Genomic DNA, 2,648 nt, shown 5'->3' with positions numbered 1-2,648 from the left:
TATTCTAAGCAAAACAGAAGAATCAGAAAAAAATATAAAAAAGTAGTGAACAAAATAGATATTTACCTGACTGTGTATTGGACATATAAATTACGCGTATTCGAAAAAAACCAACACTGTAATCCATGTCAACACCTTTTTGTGGTTATCCTGACAAAAAATCACAAATATATACTAATCAGAAACCTCATCTTTCTTGGTCTTATTGCAAATAGGACATATTAAGCACTTTCTGTGGACTCTTAAAGATGATTGATTGATTGTATATTGTTTAACGTCCCTCTCGAGAATTCTTTCACTCATATGGAGACCCCACCTTTTTAAAAATAAAGGATAGAAACTCTGTATTTTGAAAGAAGTGCATTCAAAGATAGAAAGCATATATACTAAATGTGGAAAAAAGAATAGCGCCTTAAAGATTTTTAACTGTAACAAGAATAATCGCAATACTTGAAAAACAGAGGTGCATGTCATGCTTATAGTAGAAATCATTTTTGCAAAAATATGCATTCATTTCAACTCACATATTAACATAAGCAAATATATTTCAGGACTTGTCTAGGACAACTGCATCTAGATGAACTTATTAAAGAGAGAAATCAATATGTTCATTTTTGTACTAACTGGTTTGTATGAACTGGTCAGTTCAGTTATGAAATCTATTAAAACGTTCCCTGGGCTTCATTGGCTTTAATCATGCAACCAACGAATGTCATTTTACAGTGAATATTTTAAACCTATTTTAAAGCACTTTGTTGTACGTAACACAAATCGATAAAGCATTTATAATATACGGTGAATAAAAAAAATCATGGTTTTGTGTTCTGCAAATATTTGTACACAAAGACAGTGAACTCGTTTGATCCCCCGATCCAGAGGTTGTGTTTATCATCAATACAGAGAGCACGGGGATGTGGAGGACATTGTTCTGGTGTGAGTAGGAGAGACAGGAACTGGCCATTAATGTCCAGCAGATGAACACTTGAGTAATTCGTCGTAGAGCCATTACACACCACGATATGCCCCAGTACATCTGTACAGATGCCACAGGGAAAAAATTCAGACTGAGATTGGTGACCAGAGTAAGAGAAGTGGTACTGCCCTGATGCTGTAACCACCACAACCTCACCAGCATAACTGTCTGATACACAAATGTTACCATTGATATTTTCTGTGAGGTAGCGTATACTTTGATAGGATGATTTATCTATATCATCCCTCTGTATGTCCTGTAACTTCCTTCCTTCTCTGTTGTATCTGGTTATTTTTTGGTCTGAATTTCTCTTCATGCCGACCAATATGTGCCCATTGATAGGGGAAGAGTAGATGGCTCCAGGTGTCCAGCTCCCAGTCTTAATAAGTTTGCTGATAGTGTTGTCACTAGTTACTCTGTATACAGTGTTTTTGTTGTAAACTGTATAAAGTAGTTCTCCCTCTTTAGTGACTGTGTGGTTACCTGGGATATAATTCATACTGGTGGATATTTTATGTAAGATGTTTCCTTCCATATCATACTGAATGAGATTCTCCCATCTTTCACTAGCCCAAAATTTATTGGGGGCCAAGGGAGACAAATGGGAAGTTCCATGTTCCTGGATAGCTATTTCACTTACTTTTATGACACAAGAAATCTTAAGCCTTTTTGGTGAATCTAGTTTAATTTCACCAAACTGTTTGGATATCTCTTCCTTGTTTAGTGTAGCTAAAGTAAAAATTGGCAGTTTAGGTTTCTTGTGCATCTTCAGAGAAGCTAATAAAATTTCTAATTGGAATTTCATGAGTTTAGTATGCTTTATTGATGATATTTTACTCTCGTACTCTGATATTATTTTCTCCAGGTACTTTATGTAGTCCTCTGTTTCCTTCTGTTGTTCTGCTATTTCATTAAGGACATAATTCTCAATTTCATCCAGTTTTTTCAAATTATCAGTCAGGATACTTTCAACGGCTTCCTTTAGTTCATCTGCTCTCTCCTTCATGGAAACTCTAAACTTGGCAATTTCTTTCTTGACATTTTCTCTCTTTTCCCCAATAGATTGAACATTATTTTTAGCTTCAGGAATGACTGTTTTCCAGATTTTACTTATTTCACTCTGACATTGCGTTAAAATGATATTGTATATGGCTTCAAGGTCAACTTTATTATGATCTCTGTGACCCCAAGCAAAGCATATAGAACAGACAGAATCCTGACATTCATCACAGTAAACATTAATATCTTTGGTAGGGTGGATCCTGCATTTCTCTGCGGGAATTTTCCTCCTTCTCTCGTGATAAAGGACAATCTCATGTCCATTGTTCTGCTCTAGATGGTGCTGATTGCATTGGTCACAGATTCGCAGGTGACAGGTATTGCAGTAAAACTCGGAGAAGTTCCTGCAGGATTCCATGTCACACTCAATAAAATGTTGGGCAGTATCTGGTAGTTACTTACTAGAAATATAACCTTCTCTTCGATCTGTAAATATATCCTTTTAACAATGTTTTACCAGCCATTACAAGTGTCAGCCATTTGTATTGTTTAATGTATATTTTTGGGTTAAATGCCGCTTATATATAATGCTGCTTCACACAAAACATTTAAATCTCTATTCTTTTCATACAATGTAAAGATGACAGAGAATAATATACAGGAGTGGAATATCAAG

The 2,648-nt window shown here is 35.4% G+C and overlaps 1 protein-coding gene across 1 annotated transcript; it reads right to left on the bottom strand.

Annotated features, from left to right (window-relative positions):
- Positions 1-809: 809 nt before the first annotated feature.
- On the bottom strand, positions 810-2,390 carry LOC134238433 (uncharacterized). The gene has a single exon (XM_062720564.1). The coding sequence runs from the start codon at positions 2,388-2,390 to the stop codon at positions 810-812; it is 1,581 nt and encodes a 526-aa protein (XP_062576548.1).
- Between the last annotated feature and the right edge of the window lie 258 nt (positions 2,391-2,648).

Source organism: Saccostrea cucullata, unplaced genomic scaffold (assembly GCF_032062105.1).
Source record: "Saccostrea cucullata isolate Sc308-1 unplaced genomic scaffold, CSIRO_AGI_Scuc_v1 ctg3004, whole genome shotgun sequence".
Classification (NCBI taxonomy): Eukaryota; Metazoa; Mollusca; class Bivalvia; order Ostreida; family Ostreidae; genus Saccostrea; species Saccostrea cuccullata.
This window is presented reverse-complemented; position numbering and strand designations above follow the sequence as displayed.

Coding starts and splice junctions, on each gene's coding strand:
- LOC134238433 (XM_062720564.1), bottom strand. CDS start 2,390: ATGGAATCCTGCAGGAACTTCTCCGAGTTTTACTGCAATACCTGTCAC.